Source organism: Daphnia carinata, chromosome 10, assembly GCF_022539665.2.
Source record: "Daphnia carinata strain CSIRO-1 chromosome 10, CSIRO_AGI_Dcar_HiC_V3, whole genome shotgun sequence".
Taxonomy (NCBI): Eukaryota; Metazoa; Arthropoda; class Branchiopoda; order Diplostraca; family Daphniidae; genus Daphnia; species Daphnia carinata.
This window is the reverse complement of record NC_081340.1, coordinates 1,445,736-1,469,493: the sequence shown is the minus strand read 5'-3', so window position 1 is coordinate 1,469,493 and position 23,758 is coordinate 1,445,736. Positions and strand designations below refer to the sequence as shown.

General features: G+C 39.9%; 4 protein-coding genes across 7 annotated transcripts; 1 reads left to right on the top strand and 3 right to left on the bottom strand.

The window, feature by feature from the left end:
- Positions 1–3,202: 3,202 nt before the first annotated feature.
- On the bottom strand, positions 3,203–7,151 carry LOC130697653 (uncharacterized). The gene is made up of 9 exons (XM_057520550.2): positions 6,754–7,151; positions 6,081–6,373; positions 5,337–5,744; positions 5,236–5,276; positions 5,070–5,179; positions 4,840–5,006; positions 4,599–4,776; positions 4,095–4,423; positions 3,203–4,021 (listed from the first exon to the last, which is right to left on the bottom strand). The coding sequence occupies exons 2-9, from the start codon at positions 6,363–6,365 to the stop codon at positions 3,731–3,733; spliced, it is 1,809 nt and encodes a 602-aa protein (XP_057376533.1). The 5' UTR covers positions 6,366–6,373; positions 6,754–7,151; the 3' UTR covers positions 3,203–3,730.
- A 2,704-nt stretch (positions 7,152–9,855) lies between these two features.
- Positions 9,856–11,499, bottom strand: LOC130697811 (alpha-soluble NSF attachment protein-like). 2 transcript variants are annotated; one of them, XR_009421884.1, is made up of 6 exons: positions 11,275–11,499; positions 11,019–11,215; positions 10,790–10,954; positions 10,482–10,729; positions 10,126–10,387; positions 9,856–10,046 (listed from the first exon to the last, which is right to left on the bottom strand). XR_009421884.1 is itself a non-coding variant. In XM_057520608.2 (5 exons), the coding sequence occupies exons 1-5, from the start codon at positions 11,367–11,369 to the stop codon at positions 10,211–10,213; spliced, it is 882 nt and encodes a 293-aa protein (XP_057376591.1). In that variant the 5' UTR covers positions 11,370–11,499; the 3' UTR covers positions 10,079–10,210. The 2 variants fall into 2 exon arrangements, 1 of the variants encoding a protein (XP_057376591.1); XM_057520608.2 differs by lacking the exon at positions 9,856–10,046 and having other exon boundaries at positions 10,079–10,387.
- Positions 11,500–12,628: 1,129 nt separating this feature from the next.
- On the top strand, positions 12,629–14,942 carry LOC130697759 (lactosylceramide 4-alpha-galactosyltransferase-like). The gene is made up of 4 exons (XM_057520568.2): positions 12,629–12,824; positions 12,896–13,724; positions 13,839–14,479; positions 14,548–14,942. The coding sequence occupies exons 2-4, from the start codon at positions 13,524–13,526 to the stop codon at positions 14,894–14,896; spliced, it is 1,191 nt and encodes a 396-aa protein (XP_057376551.1). The 5' UTR covers positions 12,629–12,824; positions 12,896–13,523; the 3' UTR covers positions 14,897–14,942.
- Positions 14,943–15,280: 338 nt separating this feature from the next.
- LOC130697569 (UDP-N-acetylglucosamine--peptide N-acetylglucosaminyltransferase 110 kDa subunit-like) lies at positions 15,281–23,145 on the bottom strand. Of its 3 annotated transcripts, none has more exons than XM_059497367.1 (26): positions 22,996–23,145; positions 22,569–22,719; positions 22,485–22,507; positions 22,392–22,421; positions 22,107–22,297; positions 21,970–22,038; positions 21,002–21,062; positions 20,848–20,934; positions 20,742–20,790; positions 19,369–19,456; positions 19,205–19,271; positions 19,093–19,139; positions 18,447–18,682; positions 18,194–18,347; positions 18,046–18,118; positions 17,781–17,989; positions 17,332–17,577; positions 17,161–17,242; positions 17,008–17,102; positions 16,853–16,942; positions 16,641–16,790; positions 16,523–16,576; positions 16,191–16,463; positions 15,875–16,127; positions 15,690–15,813; positions 15,281–15,626 (listed from the first exon to the last, which is right to left on the bottom strand). In XM_059497367.1, the coding sequence occupies exons 1-26, from the start codon at positions 23,027–23,029 to the stop codon at positions 15,461–15,463; spliced, it is 3,102 nt and encodes a 1,033-aa protein (XP_059353350.1). In that variant the 5' UTR covers positions 23,030–23,145; the 3' UTR covers positions 15,281–15,460. The 3 variants fall into 3 exon arrangements, with proteins under 3 accessions (XP_059353350.1, XP_057376467.1, XP_057376476.1); XM_057520484.2 differs by having other exon boundaries at positions 15,282–15,626; positions 22,957–23,134; XM_057520493.2 differs by lacking the exons at positions 20,742–20,790; positions 20,848–20,934; positions 21,002–21,062; ... (4 more) ...; positions 22,569–22,719; positions 22,996–23,145 and adding an exon at positions 19,860–20,096 and having other exon boundaries at positions 15,282–15,626.
- Between the last annotated feature and the right edge of the window lie 613 nt (positions 23,146–23,758).

The following is a 23,758-nucleotide window of genomic DNA, read 5'->3' as shown; positions in this document are numbered from 1 at the left end:
TCACATTTGATGGTAATGTGACGGGTATTGGTTTATCGTTTATCTGTAAGCATTCTATTATTATCCAGGGATCGAACCCTGGATGTTCGGCATACCTCGCCGATGCTCTACCAATGAGCCACGAATCACATGATTTTAAGTTGGCTTTTTTTTCTAGTCACTTGTGGACTTGCATTTACACTTAGAATAAAACTGAAATGCAATTCTGCAATATACTCTTCTACATTATTCTACTTCATTTTTACACATCTACTGAGATTTGAACCCAGGGTAACACGTATCGCAGATAAAAGCTCTACCACAGAGCTAAGAACCTTATGAAAACAATAGAAAGATAAACATATAGTTGTGAAAGACTGCATAAACATCCTAGACGATAACATATGATATGCGATAATAAAATATTTAGATATATCTCGTGGCTCAATGTTAGAGCATCGGCGTTGCACGTTGAGTGTCTGGGGATCGGTTCCCATACGAGTAAAACAAAATACAAAATTACTTCATAAAATATCCAGATTGTTCCTTGAATCTAAGTTGAAGAATTCAAAGAGTGTAATAAATAATACTTACAGATAAACGATAAACCAATGGAAACAATGCTTACCATCAAAGGTGACAAAAACAATAAAGGTGAATTAAGCAAGCTAAATATAAAAAGTGTAACGTGTGAACACAGCGAATACAAACAATGAAAGAAACGAATTTTGCAAAAAATATTTTATAAAAAAAATTTTATTGACAATTCTCTGCACATTACAATTATTTTTGCAACTTTAAAAAGGCACAATAGCCCTTTCAAAAGTTGCCGTCAACCCAGGCAGGGGGAGACACTGCCTTGTTGACCCACCGGGGAGATTACCCGGTGATTGGCTAAGAGAAGCCGGAAGAAGAGCTGAAGATTTGGAACATTTTTACAGGAGCGATTAACCTTTAGTTCGGATTTGTGGGCAGCCACGTCACCCTCCGTGAACACATCATCGGACGAAGCGGCACCCCACGTCCCCTTTCCGGCCAGAGCCCTCCAAACCTCGGTATATGTTGTTTTTATATATACCGTACAGTAGGGGCATGACCCCCTACGGGCTTATTATGAGTCAAGGGGAAACGGGGCTTCAGAAAAGAAGGGAGCCCAGATATGCACTTCAATTTTTTTAATATCAAATACCGTCTGGGGAATCCGAATTAAGTATAGCAATGTCATGTCATCCATCCAATCAATACAATTTATTCATTGTCTTGCCCCAACCAAGAATCTTTTCAGATCCAATGTTACTATTAACCTATATTGAGAAAAGAAAAACAACACCGTTAAACACATCAATTGTTGATCATGGAACTTACATGACTCATAGATTCAACTTCTGGTGGAAGCTTGGGAAAGGACATACAAATTGCAGATTAATCATTGTATAAGGCTCTTGAATGATAAACTAGCACCTGTAGAATGTTGCATTGTTGATAGTTGTGTTCCCAGTACATGAAAATCCTTTCCTATTGGATAAATTTTTTTTTAGATTAGACATGGTTGGCAAAAAGCAGGAGAAATGCTTTGTCATAAATTTAAAAAATTTTCAAGAAAATTCCTTTCATACCTAAAAAGTCCATGTATGATGTTCATCGCTGCAATGCCAACGACATCTTTAGGGCCATTTAAGTACCCAGCTTCACCAACACTCTGAACGTAAAGGACAAGTTGTTCTTTAGCAAGAGAAGCAGAATTATTTGAGGCTTCTAGGTGTGACAGAACTATAAAGGATTGCTGTTGTGCTGGATTCATTCACACAAGATGGTACTTCTCATTAGACAATGTGCATACTCTATTACTTTACCTCATACCTTAAGGGTAATGCACTTTCAGTGTTTTTCAACTGTAGGCTCACTCTTCCATCCTGTAACACTTCCAGACTTGACTTGATCCCCCACTAAAATTCTGTGAATGCAAAATAATAGCATTAAAAATACTTTTTCGATAGACAAAAAACTGAAAAGTACCTAATTCATGTTTTATGTTGAACACATGCTATTTCTGGGTTTACGTTCCACACCCATTTTCAGCCCAAATACGGTCCCACAATTGTTCACTTCCTTCGCTGCATGGACTTATTACTAACAATTCTTTTAGTGCAGCACTAACAGAATTTAACTTTAACACACTGTCAGGTGGTAGACTGAATAACTTAACAATAAATAATTGTTTGTTAAAATTCTATACTTATTTTGAATTCTTATTTGAAAAGTTTAGGTACCTGACTGTGTTCAACTAACGCCAACTCATGCTCACATTCAGTTAGGGATGAGTTTGGAAAAACCTCCTTCACTGTTTGGAAAGTGTCCCATTCTAATTTTTTTATTTTCCAATAACTGAGCATGTAGACTCAAAATTTGAGCTACAAAACACAAATGAATAAAAGCAAATAAATAGAATCATTACATATTAGGCCTTACCATCCTTAGCTTTGCTGTTATTTATTTTTTTGTGTTGTTCCAATAATTGGGCCTGCAGCTTCATAATTTGATCTAATAAGCAATAATTAATAATTGAAAACCAATATAATAATGTTTATACTTACCATTTTTTTGTTTTATTATCTTATCCATTTTTCAGTTGATCCTCCAGCCACGCGTTGTTCCCCAGCCACGCTACTCAATTAACTGCTAATGGGATACAATTAACTGAAATTGCTTACATGCCTGTAATAACGAAACCGACTGATAGATGGCTACGGGTAGAAAAAAAAAAAAAATATTTTTTTTTTTTTTTTTAAATTTTTTTTTTTTTTTTTTTTTTTTTTTTTTTTTTTTTTTTTTTTTTTTTTTTTTTTTTTTTTTTTATGTAAAACGGATTGCCATAGATTGCCATATTACTTAAGGCAAATGTACAAATTTTCATCACCATCTTCTGAACGTCCCGAGAACCTGTGCTGAACGTTACCGCCATCTAATGAGAGAAATTTCGTAAAAAACGCGGTCGGTGGTTTACTCCATTATTTTCTAGAGAGAATCCCTATCAGCAAAAAAGACGATAGATTTTATTGTGCAGATTTTTTTAAAATACCAATCACAAACTAAGAGTGTACTTATTTTTACTATTGTGTCCGTTGGAAATAGTTCTTTTTTTACCATCAAAACCCCATGTATTATTAGCTACAATACGGATAATTGTTATTTAATTATCGCATCTAACAATTAACTCTCCGAATAAAATTCGATTTGAAGTAAAATTATAACCTTCACATACATGTTTTACAGACAAGAACACAGTTCACAACAGTACCGTAGTGCGATTCAGTGACATGACGTAACGAATTTAATGTTGCATTGAATATGCATTTGCATGAAATAACAATTTGACATTGTACGAGACACACTCACCCAATTATGGCGCAATTTATGCACGCACCAAAAATTTAGAGGAAAAGAATAAAATGCAGTCGCAAATGATACGTTTGACAAAACTATCAGTTTACAGGAGTTTCAAATTGATCGAAGGTGAAAACTAATATCCACTTCACCAGTCGTTACTTCAAGGCACTATGTGCTTAGAATGGAATTACGAATTGAGTTATACATGTTGCAGGGGACAGGTATAAGTAAAACCAATTTTGAAAGTGACCACCTCGACCGTCGTTTCCAAGAATTGATAGCATGTTTTTTTTTTTGTTATTTTTTTTTTAAAGAGTATAGCAGCTTTTGAAAAGCAAAAAATATTGTCGAACGTGAGTTAGCCTCATGAGATCTGAGACAATAACATGCTTTTCAATTCACGGCGTAGCAATTTGCCTGTGGTTGTTTTCGGAATAGAATCAATAAAAACTACCCCACCCTTCAGTCGCTTGTGAGGCGCAACTTTTTCGTCAACGAATACAGCAATGTCCTCCTTGGACGCTGTAGCACCACTTTTTTTCACAACATAAGCACGAGGGAGTTCTCCCGAAATGTCATCAGGAACACCGATAACCGCCACATCCAAAACGGCGGGATGGCGCCGTAAAACATCTTCGAGCTCCGACGGGGATACCTAAGTAAAAAGGAAAGCAGAGGGTATATATAATTGTCATTACCTAGTTGCAAAATACGAAGAAAAAACATACCTGTAGTCCTTTAACTTTAATGAGCTCTTTTAGGCGATCAACAATAAAAAACTGGTTTTGTTCGTCATAATAGGCAATGTCTCCGGTATGAAGCCATCCTGCGCTATCAATGGTTTCTTCGGTGGCTTTTACGTTTTTGTAGTAGCCTTTCATAACCTGCGGACCAAAAACACACATCTCTCCTTCTTGTCCCGGCCCAAGAGATTCACCCGTATTGAGGTCAACCACTTTAACTCGGGTGCGGGAAACTGGCTCTCCGAATGAACCAATTTTGTGATCAACTATAGGGCTCATATGGGTGACAGGAGATGATTCAGTCATTCCATAGCCTATAAAGATAAACAGAAATAAAATTTTATTGAATGGTGAATACAAATCATAGAGTGGTAGTTCCGGCGTCTTGATAGTCTGTTACTAAACAAACAGCCTAGCCTTCCATAATTTTTTATTTTAAGAAACCAACTGAATATTAACGTTTAATAAATTCAGGAAATTCTAGCGTACCTTCTTGCATTAGTAGATCGTGTTTTCCCAATCTCTCAATCAACTTCGAGGCGGCAGCGGGGCCTAACGGAGCGGCACCACAAAATACAGTGTGCAATCGATGGAAGGCTTCCAATTTCAGGTCAGGGCGATGAGCAAGAAAGGAAACCAATGGAGGTACAAGTTGTAGCATAGTTGGCTACAACAACATTACAACGATCATTATAGAGAAACGGTGACAAAAAGATACTGAGCACCTTACATGTTGCTGATAAAGGCAATTAAGGAAAGATTCGCTTTCGAAACGCGGCAAAGTCACGAGTTTGGCTCCATGGTCCAACCCCGTCAGCATTACAGCAGACATTCCATAAATATGGAAGAATGGTAGGACGCATATGTAGACTTCTTGAAAGGAATCTGTGACGTTACCTGTCGGAAGAAGCGAATAAAATGAAATATTTAACGAAAAGATAAAAAAAAAAAAACTCTTACTAGATGTTGTTTGTATAAGTCTAGATGTTCCAGGATGGACAACTTGTTGAATGTTGCTACCCACGTTTGAATGGGTCAGCATCACTCCCTTTGGAAGACCGGTAGTCCCGCTAAATAGAAATTATTCTGTTAATAGACAGTGGAGGAGAAAATTTAACAAAATTACCTTGAATAGGGCAAAACAAAGATGTCTTCAAAATGATCAATCTGTGAAGGAAGCAACAATTAATACAACATTCCCCGGTGAGGCAAGGAAAATGTAATTACCTCAATGTTGTCGTTAAACAAGTCTCCAGAATCTTGAAACATTTCTAATAAGGACACAAATCCTTCTTCGGGTCCACCAACGACGATGAGGCGACGAACTTCTGGACACAGACTGGCCACTTGACGAATCGTGTCAGCCATTTGTGGGATGGTTACAATCACGCTGGTACCCGAATTTTGCATTTGACGCGCTATTTCTTCAACAGTGTAGATAGGATTGACGGTGGTAACAGGCATCCCTACGCCAGCAGCTCCAAGCAAAGCGATCGGAAACTCTGGCAGGTTTGGAAGAACTATTCCCAATACTTCACCTTTCTTGAATCCCATCCGAACCAATGAACTACCGAAACGGCGGGCCAACATGCGTACTTTGTCGTAAGTATATTTTCGTCCAGTTATGCCACATTCCTGTAAACAAATTAACACGCAATGAGTTCTTATTAAGAGTGTATATCTATTAAGAGGGAGGGAAACATGGCGACAATCAAGGTTATGTCAATCAAAATAACAATGGTGCATCACGTACAACTTCCCGAGTTGTATTGTTGGCAACGTGCACAAGGTTGCAGCATGCCATAATAGTTTGCTTGCCAAATTTACCCTTGAGCAGGGTGAGACCATGAATTGTTTATTCTCGAATCGTTTTTGCCCTTGAACAGTACGACCAACGTGTTCGTGTTTGTGTACACAATGCACGGTTGCTTGTTTGATGAAAGAAAGGTAAAGTGAATATTTATGACATACCACAGCAGTGTGATTCGGCCAAAGAGAAGCCTGATCGAAGAATCGCTGCACCACGTTTTGAGTGTGGAGAAAACAGTCCTCATGGCGTGAATAGACGACGTTATCATTGATTCTCTCTGAGGACAAGTTGACGCTAGAGGCGGTGCTGCTCATAAGCCTAGGATGCACTGCATTTTGAAGCCGCTTAAACTGCTTGAGGTGCTGAGACCCGGCCGAAACACGAGCTGAAATACCACTTACATTGACGGCCAAAGATTTCAGACATGGCAAACGGAAACCAGCCATTGATTTGTCTAAAAGAAAATTTTTTAAATTACTATTATTGTTTACTGGTCAAATTGGTTAACATCCCTATGCTACTTGGTCAAAATGCATTCACGACAGTTGAACGTTAGTTCAACCATTTTAGAGCCACACGATTACGTCTAGAGAAAGGAACGAGAAATACAGACACCGTACAATTTCCTTTGATGACCTACTTCTGAAGAAGAGAAACTCTTGCCCATATAAATAAAAAGTAGACTAACATCACTAGAACTCAATGGAATTCCTAAACGTTTATGTTATCTTCGACCAATCACTAGTACGCCATGCTTCATGAATCCAATTCTACAGACGGCATACAATTTGTGTGAAAATGCCCTATGGAATAATAACAGAAAATTCTTCTTACCTGTGTATTATTGTTTTGGAAAGTTGAGGAGACTGGAAAATATGACTTGCATACAACTCGACGGCTGGTGGTTCTCTGATGCCTGTTCAGCCCCTGCCCTGAGCTATAGTGCTAACAGTATGGAAAGGGGAGGGGAAGCTTTGGGTATGGGATAGATGCAAGTTGTGAAAAGAAAAATACCCGCCCAATATTCCTGAATAAACTGCACACAAGCACACACACACTGACTAACTCTTCGCAGTAATATACACACACCGTAGGAAAAACGTGATGAAAATATAACGGAAAAAGAACTTTTGGGTTTCTTGTAGCACGTTTAAAACGCAATGACGTCGACCGGAGGCAGGTCTCGCTCGATATAGACACTAGTATACTCTGGCGACAGAGTTTTGGAACTATACTCTCCGTACTGTCATTGACGAATGGTAAAAATGCAAGTTCTCTGCAGGGATCGCCACCAAGAAACGTTAGTCTGGCAATTTTGTGCCTTTGTGGAAATCTAACTCTAATTATATTTTGGGATATAAAAACAATCGGTTTGCTGCGTTTAAAAGCAGGATTCTTCCTACAGTTGTGCATCGGTGTATGTCAAGATTATTGCTCGAGGCGATATTCAAATGATGGACGATGGCGTTTGTTCCCTTTTTCAACTGTGAGAAAACTCCGCCATCAAGTTTTACCTTTTATGAAAACACCTCACCGGAGACTCTGAAACGAATTATTCCATACAATGTTTGCCATAAAGACATCCGACATCCAGCAGATTTTGTAACGCGCAAATGAATTACTGTCTGAAAAAGGGTTCAAAATAAGTCACATAATAACATACAGAGTTTACGTAAGGGTTGTGCAAAAAAAGCCGTGACTAGCAAAATTCCCTATATGGTTCGTCAACGTTCGCTATGAACCCACCATCTTGTTGTTTGTTTACGTTCGACGCTAGAATGAAAAGGAAAGGAAAAAGGCGGGAGGGGGGCAGGGCTGCCGCTTGTGTGTGCTTTTGCTATTGCGCCTGAAGGCAACGCCGAGCTGAAACATAAGCTCCACCCATTTATTGTGGCTCCAGAATGGCATGGCGAAAACCGGCGGAACGGTAGAAATGCACAACGTGAGCAGAGATCCGCTGCATGTGCGTGTGTACAGTTACGTCATCTCAAACCCAATGACCTAAACTAGTCCGCCTCTTGTGTTGTTGGCAAAAGCTGGCGAAAGGCTGAAATCGGGCGCCAACCAATCCAGTTATTAGGTGCACGCCTTTATTCCAGAAGAATACGAATGTTTTTCCGCGTTCACGTCACATGAAAACGCTGCGCCATGTACACGGGAGGTTTTGATGTCCTTCATGGTAAACATTTTTCAACTCCAAAGTCGTGCAAGGAATGAATTTACAACACAACTAGCAAGCTGTAAAGAACTAAAACGAAATTTTGACAACAAACTATGCCTCTGTGAACTTAGATACCAACAAATTACAGGTTATTAAGGCCTTTTCTAATCTATTCAGTGATCCATTTATGATTCGAACATGTGTGGCAACAAAACTAACCCGCAACAAAGGAGTGCGTCATAGCCAAACGTGTTGTTTTGAAACTTCTTACGAATACCCCTCCAGAAAGGAAAATTTCTGGGAAGTAAGCCAAAGATCGATAGTCTACTGCGAAGTACGGTCGGATCGATATATGTGACGCTAGAAAGCTTTGTAGCAACGCCAAGTTAACAAAATAGTACGTTGCTTTCCCAAAATAAATTTTGCAGAAAAAAAAATAAAGTAGCGTGTGCTTAAAATTGCACGTTTTACAAAATAATACGTGACGTTAAAGCAATCATCAAAGGAAGCGAGCAGCATGATAGTTTCGCAGATCAGCAGATCATTGAGGACAGGGAAAGACCTTTGCTCAGGCACCGTGAGCAAAATTGCTTGAAAAGGAGCTATCGACCTTCAGCAAAACCTTCAACTTGTATTTGGAAAATCTAACATCTGGCACGACAGCATTGTGTAAGCAGCAGTACGAGCTCCACATCAATTTCCTTTCTTAATACGTCAGGATGCCACTAGTTATGCGATTTCTCACGAGCATGTCCAAACCAAATTGTTCGAAAGTGTGCCGTTAAAAACAATAAAGGAACATTACTTAGAAAGTCTATTGGAGACTTGACTCTTAACGTCCCTCCAGATTTTGCACAAAGAGATCCACTAAACACTAAATCGTTCAATGCTTCGGTAATTTTTTCACGAGGGCAACATGTTCGTTCAAAATGGCATTTACAATGTCGAGTGCATACATCTGACACACTATTTACTCTAAGACACCGTCCAATAATACCGTATACATTTGCACATCCACAATTTAAAAATTAACAACAAACGATCTCAATTGTATAGCCACTGAAATAACACCAGGAATATATTATACTTTCGATAACTTAAAGAAAACAAAGAGAACCTTTTCGTTTCTTGTCACTAACGCCATCTCATGTTAGAAAATCACTTATTGTTAGCTGCACGCGCGGTCGATGCTTGTGTATTGTTTGGAAACAAATCCCAGCTCACGCATTTACTATGGTTTTATCCGTCTCAACACCTGATTTACGATAGGAAAAAATCCCAAGTTACTAGTTTAACAAATGCTTTCTTTATCTTCTTTACGTATAGTACCTAAACGTCTCTTTGAGAATTAGGTGAGCGTCATTTCAAATTGAAGTATCCCATATTCTTATCAATATAGCAACACGTGATACTACTGCACTCGCAACCGAGAATTACCTGTGCGTAGCAATCTCGATTCGGCATTTGGTGGCTCAGGAATTCTGATAGGAGACAAAGTCGGTTAACTTAGCGATTAAAATCACAAGGATACACTTGCCATGAACTTCACCGAATTAAATTTTCTGAACTACGAACACCGATACACACACATAAAAAATTTGGTTGTAGGCATATCAAGTTATTCAAGATGACGGGGAAGAGAACGAAGAAAAACGGCATTAGGAATTTTCCCCATACTAATAATCAAAACGAAAATGCCGAATAAGAGACAGCTATGCTGATGACAATATAATCCCGTAAGGAAGGAGATAAATGGATAAAAGCAACATAATATCTATACCGCATGGCAATAGGAAATTTATAAAACAAGGTGAAGTTCAAAGTTGAACATATACTGTACACTATAACGGAGGAGAACAGTGGACAAGAACGAATTCGAAAAAAATTATAATGAACGATATACGACAGAGAGCCAAGTGAAAGATTTGGAATGCAACGTATAGAAGAGTACAACTCTGCGACGAAGCTAAACAATGTGGAACCAATCAATCGAAAGTATTAGAACAGAATGATCGTGTATGGGGACTTCTAATGTGTACATGTACCGAATTAAAGGTGTGCCATAAACCAGCAAAATAGCTACGGTTAACCTATAGGCTCGTGATCATCTTTTCCCTTGGCTGTCACTTCTTAACATAGATCGGGAGTTTCGGCCATCTGTTTCTTGATTCTCAAAAGGATAGTTGTAAACCACTGGTCCAGTCTCGAAATAGAGTCGTAATCTTTGACCGTTTCAGTAAATCCATCTACGTTGTGTTCTTCCATATGACCAATTAGGGCTTTCACCAGCTTACATTCTCTCGAATCCTTAATACAGTTAGTTGCATTTCAGATTAGTAGAAGAAAAAAAAAACTCTCATAAAAAAAAGAGTTCATGAATTTTAAGAAACTTATGGTATACCTGAAAAGCTGGATACATGTTCTCATACTGTTGCACAGCATGCTGGGCATTCAACAAATCAATGCACAAGTGACAAAGAGCAGCGCGAAAGAAGTACTCTTTAGCACTGTACTTCAAAAGTGAATTATCCAGTGAGGCTGATGCAACTTGTTCATATATCTGAATTGCCTTTTGGTAATTTTCCAACTGTGCAGCATACTGAGCCACTTTTAAAAGGCATTTGTTGGCCGAACTATTGCTTTCCTCTCCTAAAACAAAAAAATTATTCGATCAATTACTTAATTTTAAATTCATGCAATATACTGCACCTTTAAAATAATCAGCTGCTTGTTCATAATGCTGTACAGCTCTATCAAGATCTGCCAATTCTGATTCATAAATCTCAGCAATTGTTTGATGGTGTTTTGCAGCAATCGAAAATCTTCCCATATCAGTATATATTTCAATAGCTTTAAGGAGACATGCAACTGCCTCTATTGATATCAGTTAAGATTTAAGTCACAATTTAATCAAATGTTTATACTTCAAAGTTGATACCATTTGGCTCAGATTTCTTGTAGCAATTGCCAGCATCAATATAGTTGGTTGCAGCATCATGACGTCCAGCAGCTTTAAGGTGAAGAGCTGCTGCCTCACAAAAGGCCTGGCCAGCTTGAGACCACTTTTTGGCCATTTTATACAAGTTTGCAGCTCGCTGGTAGCATTCTATAGCTTCATCAACTTTGGAGGATCCACTGGAATAAAAGAAAATATCTAGGATGGGGCATGAAAGAAATGGTGTTGCAAGACTTACCCTCCAAAAAGAGACCCGAAAAAGCTTTTTCCCGAGTTCAATTTCTTTTCAGCCTCAGCAATTAACTGCGCCGCTTTCTGTTCGTTATCCGCCATGATGATATAAATTATAAACAACGACGAAAATGAGAAATTTGTTTTTTTGCAAAGGTAAGCCTTCGTCAACTGCAAATAAAGAAAGCTGTTTCGCTCTCTACGAACAGCCCCAGTAAATACGAATATTACGTTTATCGATCATGGCAGTCTACATACTCAAGGCCGGCGAAGTCTGAATTTTCATTTTAGCTGTGGCATGAGCAAGACAAGGCCTTCTTTTCTACATGGCATGGCTGTTGGGAAAGTTGGGCATTAGGACTCGTCCTCGGGCTACCCATGGGTTACCCCTGACCATCTTATTACTATCGAATGGCACTGGCATGAAGGTAAAAAAAGAGCTAAAAAAAATATTTCTGTATGGCGCGCCAGCACCTTCCGGTATTTCAGCTGCTTACGGGTAACGATGGGTAGACCGGGACGAGCTCTATTGGGCATGTTGGGGAGGCATTACCCAATAATAACAAGGAACTTTTTTTAAGCTCATAACTTAGCCATCTAGTGAACAAATATTTCACTAGGACAGTCATTGTATAGTAATGCCCGACGTTTTATGCGTGCGCCAGGGTATGCCAGAAGGCCACGAAGTGCGCCGTGTTATAGTTAGTTGGAACCATTAAGCACGAACGAGCATACATGCAAAATGAAGCCCCATTTTTTTATTGCTAAATTTTCGTACTCTCTGAATCTCTCCCCCATTTGGACTATCTTACACCAGCAATCGTAACATTTAATAAGTTTGATGGTGAACGCTGGTACTTCTTTTCGTGAGGTAACCATTTGTTTAAGCACAAAGAGCGCACGTGGCTCACTAGAACCCTCACTCCGCTGCAAAGTTCCCGGTAGGGTTGGATAGTTCGTTACCGTCGTTCAAAGATGTTTTAGAATAAAGGATGGTGGATCTTACTTGCTCGCGAAGTAGCAGTTGTAAGCGTGGTTGTGCGAGAGAAGTGGTTGTAGTGTGAAGGCAAAACAACCATGGCCAAAATGAAGTGAACCCCTATTGACCACCATATTGTCGGCTGCTGGATCTTATTCTATGTCAACAGTAGCCCAAGGTAGGCAGAAATTCTTTAATTTTCTCTATAAAACGTTTGAGTAGCTTGCCATGGCGCATAGCACTTCCGCTCGGCCGCGATTGCTCGCAGCTGTCGTTGATATTTGTTATTTCCTAACAAGCGGCGTTTGTTTCCTGTCGGCTCAATTGTCAATAACGGTTGTTTGACCATTGCATGCGTGCCGCCTTCGTATTGTCCGGTTCGGTGAATAATTAACGAGCCTACGGACTAACTCTCGTCGATTTCTTGAATAAATAACGCAAACTGAAGGAATATTCATGACCTGTTGGCTGGAGTGGATACGGATCCAAATGTCGGCGACCGTCATGCCACAGTCAGTCACGCAAAAGTACGAAACAACTCAGGAACCTTATGCCAGTTTTAAGAGTTGGCATTGCAAGTATGTGTGTTAAGATTCTTTAATATTTATAAGTTCTATAACTTATGATTGCCCTTACTTTCTTTTTCTAGTTATTTGTTCCCCCACAAGACTATGTACGGTCGTACCGCAATTCCGTTGTTTTTCTTTACTATGGCCAAAAATGTTAAGTAAATGAGAACACTTGAACATCCAAAGTAGCTGACGATGATTGTTCGGAGAACTGCCAGTACGCTGTGATCTATATCGTACGTTACCTGTTATGTCAGTTATTGGACCAGAATTTTAAACTGTAATTCCGAAGTGCCAGTGTCAGCGGAGGACAACTTCTATCTTTGCAATACGCGCTGATGTCCATTAACGTAGAGTGTCGCATATGTTCATCAAATGTGTTTCATTCTAGTGAATTCTGAGTCAGCGGAAGAGCGTCAACACACGTATCGTCAATATTTATTGATCACGTTGCACAACTACGTGACCGCGCCCTCCAGATAGTGCTTATCAGTTAACCCTCGGCAATGGGCTTGCACAACTGATAAAAGCAACAGTGTTTGATCTGTACATACTTGGTTGACTATACTTGGAGGTGAGGTCGCAAGGAGACCTCATTAGGTGTCATAAAGGATTTCGAAGTTCAAAATCCGCCAACGAATCATCCACTTGTACGTAAAAGTGGATCCACATTTTTTTTTTCGTGCGACCGTTTTCTGTTTGTTGACAATGCGGCTATGTCGTAGTAGCCATGCATACCACATGTTGAACCAGTCCCGTGAAGAATGCGCCGTTGCTTTCTCCGACTGCCCGCGGAGGTGGCGTTCTCTATCGGTTACTCGCCGTCACATCTTTTTCGCCATCTCTTCTATTCTTTTTGTCCTTGTTTTGATCTACAATTTCATCACTTCTGAAATATACCTTCATCAGGTAATTCTTAAAAAATAAAACCACTCAAACACAATGTCGGCAATAAGATATTTAGCCAGATATCTGCGACAAAATGTAAACAGCACTGAGTAACCTTTACGTTTCTTGGCGAAGATGACTCCTCGGGTGAACGTGCGAAGAGCTGTAAGATCCAGATGTTGCCTACCAGGGACTACAAGTGGATCCGACATGTGTGGACGTCCGGATTGTGTGTGGCCCTGTCCAGTACCAAAATTACCGGAGCACAAGCACCTAAACGTGGTGCAAGATAAAGCCTTTTTTCATGAAACATCTGGTGCCTCTTCGTTGAACTTCCGCCAAGCGTGCGTCGTCGAATCGCTGGCCTTCCACAATCCAAATTTAACCGTTCACCTTCTAATGACCGGTTCAAAAATCGATACCAACACCGTGACAATGAAGACGCTGAGGCAGAACTACCCCAACATTCAGGTCACTAGCATTAATTTAGGCGATTACATGGCCGACACTCCACTAGAACGCTGGTACTTTTGCACAGACTGGAACCGTGGATGGTTCGCCGTGTCTCATCTCAGCGATGCTCTCCGTTTCTTAACCCTGTCGAAATACGGTGGTTACTATTTTGACTTGGACGTGATTCAACTTCGTCCTGTCACGTCCTATCGCAATTTTGTCGTAGCAGAAGATAATGACAAACTCGGATCTAGTGTTATTCATGTCGATCATCAGCATCCGGTCATCCAAGCAGCTGTTGAAACATTTTCAGCTGATTACAAGTAAAAACCCGGTTATGTCATTGCTGTTGAAATTCGTTTTACCCTAATTGCTTTTTAATTCTCAAAAGGTGGTACGTTTGGTCTCATAATGGGCCCGACCTTGTTACCCGGATCCTACAAAAGTGGTGTCAGGTTTACTACATTAGTTGGATGACGCCAAATCGCTGCCATGGATTTCGGATCTTAGCCCCCAAGTCTTTCTATCCAGTGCACTACTTTCGCTGGCGAGATTATTTCTATAAACGGGGCGACAAACCACAAGATAAGCTGAACTGGGATGAGTCCGTTGTAGGAGCGCACGTCTGGAACAGCATGAGCTCGAAATGGATGGTTAATAAATATTCTAACCAATATTACGCTCAGATGGCACGTTTATCGTGCCCCCGCATATTTGATGTAGCACCTGAACAATTTTAGATCATTGTATCCGTCTATTTTTATATAAAAAGAATAAATAATTCTTTGCACCTTTTGTCAACAGCAAAAAGAGAGGTTTGGCCGAGTAAATTTTACTGGCATTAGGGGCGCAATTTCCAATTTGTTAATCCTGCACGGCACAAACGAAATATTTAATTAGTTGTGTGTGATGGAGCCATCGTAAAATTTCGTTACTTGCCATGACTGGTCAGTACTTTTGTCTGCAGCTACCCCTGTAATTTTCGGATCTACCTTTACCTTCAATTTCGAGAAAATAGTGAATTAATGGAAAGAGGTTGTGCACCCTGCTAAATTGAAATCCAAACGAGATTGAAATTTGCGATCAGTAAAAGAAAAAAGAAAAAAAGTTCAACCCTTTTTTCTTTCGTTTTTTTTTTATTTAGTATATTACCCAAAAGAAAACATCGGGAAAGCTGAAGCAAATTTTTTTCAAAATGAAGAAAACTGATCACGAAACAAGAAGGGGAAAAAAAAGACTACAATCCATGGATCTGTCTATCGAAAAATTATGGACTTTTAAGTGCGCAATAGACCAAAATACGATTACTCTCCGTCATCCCACTGTGTAACATGATTGGGCTTTTCTCCGGCTGCGTGGCGTTGCCACATCCGACCGAAAAGGCGTTCCATATCATTTGCATAGATTTTGCAGTTGAACAGTGGACTATCTGAACGACGAACCCAAACCTTTGCCCTTATCGCTTTCAAACTAAAATTCAAAATGAAAAATTAACGCAAGATCGAGAATGGAAAAGAAGACAAGAACGCTTACTATTCTGAATCCGTCCCCAGTTTGACTGCAATATCCTCATATTCCTGCGCACTCGAGGCAATGAGTTCCGGGCAACCGATAGTTGTGAGCTGCGAAGCTGCTACGCGAGACGCTAGTGTCTCACCTAAAATCAGATTTTAAGACTGTTGTGCTTGTTACAACGTATGCAAATATCGATTAGTTACCGGGAAGAGTCACCATAGGTGTTCCAGCCCATAAGACGTCCATGCCTGTAGTATGGCCATTGCACAGCGGTGTGTCCAAGCAAATGTCAGCAAGCTGGCCACGACGAACATGTTCCTCTTTTGCGGCAACATTAGAAAATAAAATACGTCCGGCGCCGAGACCAAGGGATTGAGCAGTTGCCAACATGTTTGTTTCTCCAACTGTGGGGAAGCGCAGCAGCCACAGAACGGCGTTCGGTACGCGCTTCAAAATCTATATATCGTGAAAAATGAAAAATATTTGTTGTTCCGAGCAAAGTGTCTAAATTGGACTTACATTGACCCACATTTGGAGAGTTGGAGGGTCGATCTTGTAAAGCTGATTGAAGTTGCAATAGATGATGGCATCATCTGGAAGTCCATATTGCTGCCGAGTGGTAACAACAATAGACTGTGGCACTTCTTCACCCGTAGCCGCCCGTGTATTTGCTTGATTGGTTGCTAATCCATTCTGCACAACGACCCCATTAACGGAAGTTTGTATTTGCCCTGAACCTATCATAGTCTCGATGGGATCCATCGTTGTCAACTGAGCCACAGTCAAGGAAACCTAACAATTGAGGACAGTGTTAGAAGCCTTTTTATTGGACACGCACGACAGCAATTTACTTGTATTGGAGCATCCAATCCTGTGGTTGTAGTTGGTGTAACAACTTCGGTAACCTACAAAAGAGACAAGGACATGTAAACCAAACTGAAAACACGTTCTCTTCTATCATCAACTCACCTTTTTGATTTCTGTGCGTTCAAGTATTGGCGACAAATCAGTTCCGTTAACGAGCGCAACATTGTCTGCTACCTTTAATTTATCCTGCGATGACGAAGCCACAGTTATGATCAGCCTTTCTTTAAGATGAGGAAACATTTGCCGATGATCCTGCACCGAATACAAAACACACTGAAGATCAAAAGCAAAGATGGCGTTGTAGTATAAATTACCCCAACAAAGAAAGTTTTGGGCATGTACGCCAGCTTTTCTGAAAACTGGGAAGCAAGTTCAAGAGGGGATGTCACTCGATCCGTGATTATCTGTAGGAAAGAACATTTGAAGTATTTAAGGATTTTGTGGGAAGATTGCTAGAATTAATATTTACGTAGTCCATATAAGAGGCCCCACTTGTACCAGGATAGCCAAGCCACATAACTTGGATTGGAGCAGGACGCATTGCAAAAATTTCGTTGCGGGCGCCTAAAAATTTAGGCTGTAGAAACAATTTTGCCAAATTTAATGGATTTAAAAAAATTACCCTTGGTGTAACCATTCATGTTGACTAAAATATGGATACCATCAGCATTTATTCTGTCCGCAGCTTTACCATTGCAAATGACCTACGATAGGGAAAATTACATTCAATTTGTAATAACCAATGAGTGAAGAATAAGCATAACAATTGAGTTAGTTTTAAATCGATACATACCTGCGATAAGTCAACAAAATGTTCTGATTCGCGCGCTATTTTAGCCCGGAAAGTTGTACCATCATCAGGACTCAAGGAATAACAAAAGATTTCAACACGGGTGCGATCGTGGAAACCTGGAATGGATTGCATGAGGTGGCTTGTTGGGTGATTTCCAAAGTCAGATGAGACATAGCCAATACGCAAACGACCATTCGGGGCCAGTTCCTTAGGGTACTTGAAAACCGGCTTGTGCAAGATCAAGATCTTCGCCAGGGGAAAGCAATGGAAAATGAATTTCAAGTTAGATATTATCCATTTTAATATTTTTGACGCGATTTAAAAAAATTATTTATATATAAATCTGCTCCATTCTCAAGTACTTTTGTGATGTTTTCATTCACTTGTACATTTTCCCCTTCCCCTTGGCGACCAAAACATTCATTAATTAATTTTCGAAAGCGGGTTACCTTTTCCACGCAGAGGTTGGCATGTCGTGCAGCTATTGCTTTCCGATAGTCATGCGAGAGTGGGTAGAGCATTGAATGATGGGGGTGGACTGACGGTAATCTATTACGTTCAAGTTGCTCTCCAACAATGTGGATTAACCGTTTCATTCGTGTCTCATAGTCTGTCCAATCACAAACAATTTGCAAACAGTGCGCCAGGTTGCAGTAAGCTAGACAAGCACTCATAAACTTTAAGGGAAAGAATAATATTTATTACGAAGCTTACCGTCAGGAAAATCTGGTTTCAGTTTCAAAGCTGTCCGATAGGACTGTATTGCTTCAGGAATTTGTCCACTATCCTGTTTATAAAACGGGGGTAACGAATAAATGACGTTATGGTGTAAGAGCAAATTTTCAATATCACGAAAACGGACCTTGTGAATAGACGCCAAATTTGAATGAGCATCTGCGAACGCAGGATTTATCTGAATAGCCCTCGTGTAACACTGGAGGGCGCCATTAATGTCTTGCATCTCCTTCAAAGTGTTTCCCATGTTACTGTATGCGTCCGCAAATGATGGCTGGATCCTTCAAAAATGATTAGGAAGAATTAGTTTTAAATACTAGGTCTTTTTCTCGTTTGTCCCGATAGGTCATCGATGTGCTTTGTATAATACAAAATCATACCGTATCGCCTCTTTGTAGTGCATAAGGGCTTCGTTGAGTTTGCCTTGCTGTTGTAAAACGGACGCTAGATTACTGTGGGCTGCTGCAAAATCAGGGAATACATCTAGTGCTTTAAGGTAGAGCCTCGTAGCCTCTTCGATGTATCCTTGTTCTCGCTTTATGTTGGCAAGATTATTAAGTGAATCTGCATGAGCAGGGCACAGACGCAAAGCAGTTGAATAGCAATCTTCAGCATCCTATAGCAGGAAACAAGAAATCTATTTAGGAGACATCTTGGCATGTATGGAAAAAAAAAACGTGCATTTAGAACTCGGCAACAAGAAATGCTTCGCAGGAAAGCGTAACCGTCATTCGCATTTCACCTCATAACAGTAGTATTTATAGACTAAGGAGTTGGGGTGATACGAAACGCTTTCGTTGCATAAATGCCTAGCCCGTGAGTTTTAAAGGCAGCGAAACCCTTTTACTATCGAGGAAGCTACGGTAGAGCCAAGAACTATTAACAAACTGGGCTTGACTCCATAAGCAATATGTCAAATTCAATAGAATCGCTAGAACAGTGACCCTTGAGAATGCGAAGGAAAACAATGGAACGAGAGGCTATATTTAGGTCGAAATACAAGAAATTATTCAGATCTTTGCTTACCTGTACTTGGCCCTTCTCCTTGAGTGCGTTCGCGAGGTTACAGTAGGCTGAAATATTTTTTTAAAAATATATTAAAAGAACTGAAATCTATTTTTATAAATTAAGACATTACCATCAGGGAAATGGGGCTGCAGTTCAATAGCACGTCGGTAAGTATCAATGGCAAGATCAATAAGACCCTAAATTGTGTCAGAAAAACATCCAAGACGTAATGCAATTAGCTCAAGTGGCCTAAAATAGTTTCTATTCGATTGTGTACACCAAGCCACAAGTTACCTGTTCGTAGTATACGCAGGCCATGTTACCATGAACGACTGCATGATTCGGACTAAGGTTTAAGGCCCGTAAATATGCTGCAACCGCTCTGCATCAAAGACACGACAAATCAGATTGACAAGCAAGATTATTGAGGGCACGGTGACGCACTGAAAGTATGGCCAAATAGCTGGCAAACTTGTAAACAGTCGCAACATGGTCTTTGAACACTCAGCGCTATTTTACTTTAGCTATTTTTAACGTTCCACGATATCCGCTGGCTAAAACTGTCAACTTAGTCTGTCGACGCTTGTGAAGAGACGCGCAGATTCCAGCGCATTTCCTTTGTCCTACTGCTAGTTGTTTCGAGCGAATCAATCGATATCGTGGCCTGAAGGAAGTGGGATAGTAGTATCTTTTTTTGTTTTTGTTTTTTCTACTGACGATTGCAGAAAAAGAAACTTCTTCCATGTGAGTGATCGAAAAGACTTTCTACGAAACAGTTCACATACCGTTTAAGACGAGAAACCACGCAGTTTAGGCAACCATTCCGCGTTCTACTATCATTTACTGATTGCACGAGAGAGTAACGACTTTCCTCAGCCGAAATGTTTACTATTGTGTAGATAACAACACACTGGTAGTCCATTTGGAAACACGAGCATGGCCTTCGCCCAACGCCACAAAAAGTTTACTTCAAATCGTGGAATTTCGCCCTACGACGCATCACAAGAAGTGCAAAAAAGTTCTGACAGCGGTTATTAACATTACGGAGATGGAAAGTTAAAACTTGTATAGTGGACCTAACGAGACAAACTAGGCAACTGGTGTCCCGTCAAGGGTGTCCAAGCCATTTTTATCCCACCTTCTGCGACTGGCGTGTAACCGATCGCTTTGAGCGTGCGCAGTCTCTTCGATCACTCAACCATGCCGCATCATCTACGCTAGACCAGCAACTCGCCCCTTTGCATGTCAATCTTCGCGAGCAAAAAAGAAACAGAATATAACAAAAAGTTCAACTTTTTATCTCACCTCGGATGTCCCCACAGCTTTCGAAACAACGTATTGATTGGGTTCTGTACTAGCCAAACTCTTGAGCTCAAAGAATAACGCACATCGACAATGTTTAGAGTTAAATAGAAACGGAAGGGGCAAAAATCGTTTTCCACGAAAACAGGTAAAGTAGAGGGAGGAAGAATAGACAAGCGCACAGAAAAAACTAACCAACTCGACTAATTTTACAGGAGAGTTACTGGACACTAACTGCACTGCGGCCTACAACTTACGAATTCTGTCTGATTTCATCACTAACGTTCCTACAAGCTTCAAAAGACCACCACCTCTTACTACAAACCAAGATAAAAAATTTAATAGTCATTGTTTTAAGGTCTTACCTGTCGAAAATCCTAGCTTCTTTCAAGACATTCCCCAAGTTTATGTATGCTAGAAGAAAAACAAAAATGTTAAAAAGTATTGCAGGAAAAATGAATAACATTTTACCATCGAGAAAATTCGGATCCAAAGTAACGGCCTTTTCAAAGTGATGAATGGCTAGCCAGATGTCCCCTTGCGCGTTAAACACGCAGCCTGTAACGAAAGCAACATTATTGGAAAAAGAGACCAAATTTGTTTTCGGACGTAAATAAGGAATTACCGAGGTTGGACCACGCCACTGCAAAGTCACCACGAGTTTCGATGGCTTTCAAATAGCAAGCCTTTTCGCATCAAACCAAAGAGGGAGAAAAAATTATTTTCTAATTCAGGTATAAACCATCTTTAGCTGCAATTAATATCCACTGTTCCGAAGATTATAAAGCCCCATATTCTGGGTTATTTACACACTTGAGAACTTAACATGAGCAATACGCTGCTGTTAGCTGAGAAGGGTAAAGGGTCGCGCGCGCGCAATCGCAAGGGAAGGGAATAGCGGCTGGTGCAGCGAAAGATTTCGCATGCAAAGGAGCTGGAGCGCTTGTATGGCTGTTTTTCATCGCGGCTACACTTACCGCCTACCGAATAGAGCAAGAGGACTCCGCCACGAGGTTAGCTTCTGCATACAGACATCCAGCTGGACATAACCTGTGTTAGGCAGGAAGGTTTAGGAAGAGATACATGAAGGATGGTTGTACGTCGAAATGCTATTTCGCGGATTGGAACGGTGTTTTTAATTGTTGGATCCACGTGAAAACCATAGTTGGAACAGCTGAAAGTTGAAAATTTTCAAATAATTATTGAACACATGAATGCCATTAGCGACGAAAACTGCACAATTCCTAGGAAAAATAGCGGATTAGATTTAGACGAGTGTTGTAAAGTGCAGAATTCCGATATCAGGTTTGATTTCCCACCTAGAACTTAAATCCCACTCTGGGGTCATTATCATGCCTTAATGATATTTTCGACATTACTTCACTTAACGTGTTTTAAATTGATCAATAAATTACGAATACCACTAGCAATCGCAAGGAAAACGGTTTGCGCATCTACATAAAAATTTAATGAATGTTCTCGCTCTCTTTCTCTTGGCCGTGCGAGACAATGTGAATTTGAAGTACATTTTACGTACAATTTATGAGTGAGCTGAGTATACCATCTGTTAAACCTACTAATGGATTTCTTTACCTTTGCCTCATCCAGTCTTCCAAGGGCTTTAAGCAAGTTTCCTAAGTCACTTCGAACACAGTAGAGATCCTAAATGTACAATGGCTTGGATAGTGAAAAATGTTCATAAAAAAATAAATAAATTAGTATTTCATTACTGGATTATATTGCAACGCTGAAACATAGGCTTGGACTGCTCCTTCCATGTCTCCTGCAGCAACCAAAGCAGCTGCCAGATTAATGTATCCATCAATGAAGTCTGGCTTTAACCTAACTGCATGCCGATAATTATCTAACGCTTCAGCCAGCTGGCCTCGTTCTTTAAATACATTTCCAAGATTCGAGTATGCTATTTCAAATTGAGAAAAAAAGATTATATAAGCTGATACAAACACAGCTCATAATAAAAATATAAAAGAACTGAAATGAAATAAATTTCTTACCTTCTGCTAACAATGGATTTTGCTTGATTGCTTTTAGAGAAATTTTTTTTATTAGTTTAAAATTAGCCTTCTACTTAATAATATATTTTTTACCATAAGATGAAAACTGAGCAGATCTAGAAAATAAACAACTTAAATTAATAAGAAATAATAAATTTTGGAGGGAAAATGCCTTACTTGTCATATCGTCTACATTGGAAGTGTATAGAAGAAAGCAGCAGTAAAACACCAGTATTGGTTGGATCTTGTCTCCAAAGCTGCATACAATGACGTTCTGCATTTTCATAATCACCTGCCTGGTATTCTCTATGCGCTAATTCAGCTAGGCCTAAGGAAGAAAAGATCAAGTCACATGTAAGGATAGATGTAAAAGATTTTTTCTTTTCTTTTCTTTTTTTGTGTGTTTTTTTTTTTTCATGCACCTTGGTACTTTTATATCTATTTGTTGTAAAGATGACAACAAAAAGATAACATAACCGCCATGTTGGTGCGAGTCTTATTGCTTACAATGTCCCATAACAAATAGTGACGGCCAGGAAACGAAATGCTATGAACATTAACTTACTGAAGGACGAAAGTTGATCGGGTATTTTTAGAACAATACCTCCAGCAATTTGTTGATTTTGCAGCGACTGCATCTTTTGTTAACTTGTGATCACTAAAAAAAAGGTGTTTCTGGCCAATGTGGCAAAATATGGCTTTTTTTGTGGACGTCTGATGGATGGTACTATGCGATTCGCTTACAATGCTCCTTACTGACTGCTGGAAAAAAAAAATGTGTGCGTGTGCCTGCTGATTGTTGGATGCAAAAGCATAGTCTACTCGATCATAGAAGGCGCCACTATCTCACATCTATTTCGAAATACAGATAAAGCAACAGAGAACGGCGATTCCTAAGACATATGTGAGAAAGTTTTTTTTTAAGCGTCAACGCCACCCAACGGTTGGCCAAAGCAACTGGTATGATGACATAGGCTAGGCGGCCTTTTTTTTCGACCGTAATAGTGGGGGACTAAAAATGAAGTTCTCTGACCAACCACATCAGCGCTGGTGGGGCGGACAAAGACGTGAAAAATATGTTTCATTTTCTTTTTCATACATAGCCTTTCTAATCTCTCTTTCATCTCTGTAAAGCATGCTGTCATGCTGATGACGTTAACTGAGGTTGATGCTGAGTATGATAAAACCATGAAGTAATCTCCTGCACTATAATATAGAGCCTTTACCAGGAGTAGTAACGCCTGTAAAGCAATTTGATGTTAACATTCTGGTTGGTATATTAAGATCCATTGATGGCATTTCCAATCGCCAGTACCTTACGATGTTTGGCAGTTGTGACCCGCAAGAGATATACATTGGCTACATTG